Source organism: Frankliniella occidentalis, unplaced genomic scaffold (assembly GCF_000697945.3).
Source record: "Frankliniella occidentalis isolate FOCC.00 unplaced genomic scaffold, Focc_3.1 Scaffold202, whole genome shotgun sequence".
Taxonomy (NCBI): Eukaryota; Metazoa; Arthropoda; class Insecta; order Thysanoptera; family Thripidae; genus Frankliniella; species Frankliniella occidentalis.
The window spans coordinates 133,269-134,894 of NW_026267328.1; the positions used below are offsets into that span (position 1 = coordinate 133,269).

The following is a 1,626-nucleotide window of genomic DNA, read 5'->3' on the forward strand; positions in this document are numbered from 1 at the left end:
GGGAGGGGGATGAGAAGGGGCGGGGGCGGTTTCAGCTGCCGCCTGCTGCCGTGCCCTTCCTATTTCGAGAGGAGTGCGGTTTCTGCGACTGACGTTCGGGAGGCGCATGTCTCGTCTCTCGCAGAGCAGTGCGGGCCAGCGCCGCCCTTGGCCCTCTGCATCTGCATATCTGGCTCCCCCGCCCGTTCCCCCCGCCCACCACCCTCGGCCCCGACCGCGGGCGGTCGTCAGGCTCGACCAACTGACCGAGTGGTCCGCGGCGGTGGCGCGGCAGTGCGTTGCCAACGCGCTATATACTAGTCGCATGGAATGGGCTGTGTGTGAGCGCAGCGGGGCGCTCCCGAAATACCGCACCCGAGGCATTGGCAATGGCCCGTGGTTATAGTGCGTGGTGCATCTCCTTGTTGGTGAAAGGCTTCGCGAGGGAGGCCGTATTTTGATATCCATTTGTAGAGTCTACACTCGACTCGATATCACTGCCCTTACTAGTGTTGTGTTTACCCGTTTCACACTTCGTTTATCAGTGCATAGGGGAGTTTCAGGCGAAGGGAAACGCTGCTGTGTGGAGTGGAGGGGTGGCGAGGGGGATAAGTGTGGGAGCGGGAGCATGTGGGGGAGTATCGACTGGTTTATCATTCCCATCAGAGGCTGCTTGTTTTGTGTTCTATTCATTTCGAGGTATGATTTTTTCCCTTGTTTAGTGAAACATATATTCCAGCTGGAAGAAAGTGTGGAGGTAAGCAAAATATGAGAGCAAGTGAATAAAGTTTTACAAATGTTTTTATTGGTCATAAATTTATAATGTAGGTAAAAACGAGGAAAAAGTCTTGAACATGATCTCTACTTCGATAACTTACAGCAGTCTCTGGTTTAAAAAAAATCACATCATGAACACTTTTCAAGATCAGGTCCGAACTCGGAAGTGGTTTGTAAAACAGTTCGTAAAGGTTCATATAGTTTTCGTAGTTACACATCACTGTGCGCTCACTGCCGGAGCATTAATTTTCAAAGAGCAAGACAACAAAGAAAAGAGAGCAAATACTCAGCAATTTACACAAAATAAATAACAATAAATAGCGAAGTTGGACAGGAAATAACAGAATATACAAATAATAGGAATAATAATAGTTCCACAGGAAAGGAACGTTAAAATACCCTAGGAGAATGGTAGGATGGAGAGGAAGGGGCGAAGAGAAGAAATGAAAGGACTGAAGTGGATTATGAAAAAATGAATGATAGTATAAGCAAGGAGATAAAGAAAGTGAATAATAAGGTGGGGCAAAGATCACAGTAAGAAGTTGAGTCAAGTTTAGGGAAGGTGGGGAGGGAGTGGAGTGGAGCAAGAGGGTGGGGTGGGGAATGGGGAGGAAAGAAGGGTCAGGGATGGTGGGGATATGAAGAGTGTGAAGTGGTAGGGGGTTTAAGGGTACGGGGAGGTGATGGTTGGTAGGTAAGGGGAAGGGGCAAGGGAATGTCAGGGGTTGTTTAGAAAATGAGCAAAAAGGGCGGGGGGGGGGCTTATCAAAAATAGAACCGAAAAGCTCACTTAGTAAATATTCCACGAAAACGAGTTGTAGCAACAGCATGCATCTCAATGCATGCATTAAATACAGCATGCATCTCAAT

The 1,626-nt window shown here is 48.2% G+C and overlaps 2 protein-coding genes across 2 annotated transcripts in view; both read right to left on the reverse strand.

The window, feature by feature from the left end:
• The window catches only part of LOC127750515 (acyl-CoA Delta-9 desaturase-like), a 6,693-nt gene extending 6,330 nt beyond the window's left edge, over positions 1 to 363 (reverse strand). The window contains exon 1 of the mRNA XM_052272375.1: positions 350 to 363. Within this exon, the coding sequence (XP_052128335.1) occupies positions 350 to 363 (14 nt within the window). The remainder of the gene's footprint in view (positions 1 to 349) is intronic.
• A 399-nt stretch (positions 364 to 762) lies between these two features.
• LOC113216901 (paramyosin, short form) overlaps positions 763 to 1,626 on the reverse strand; it is a gene marked incomplete in the record, with an annotated part of 8,478 nt that continues 7,614 nt past the window's right edge. The window contains 1 exon segment of the mRNA XM_052272373.1: positions 763 to 1,498.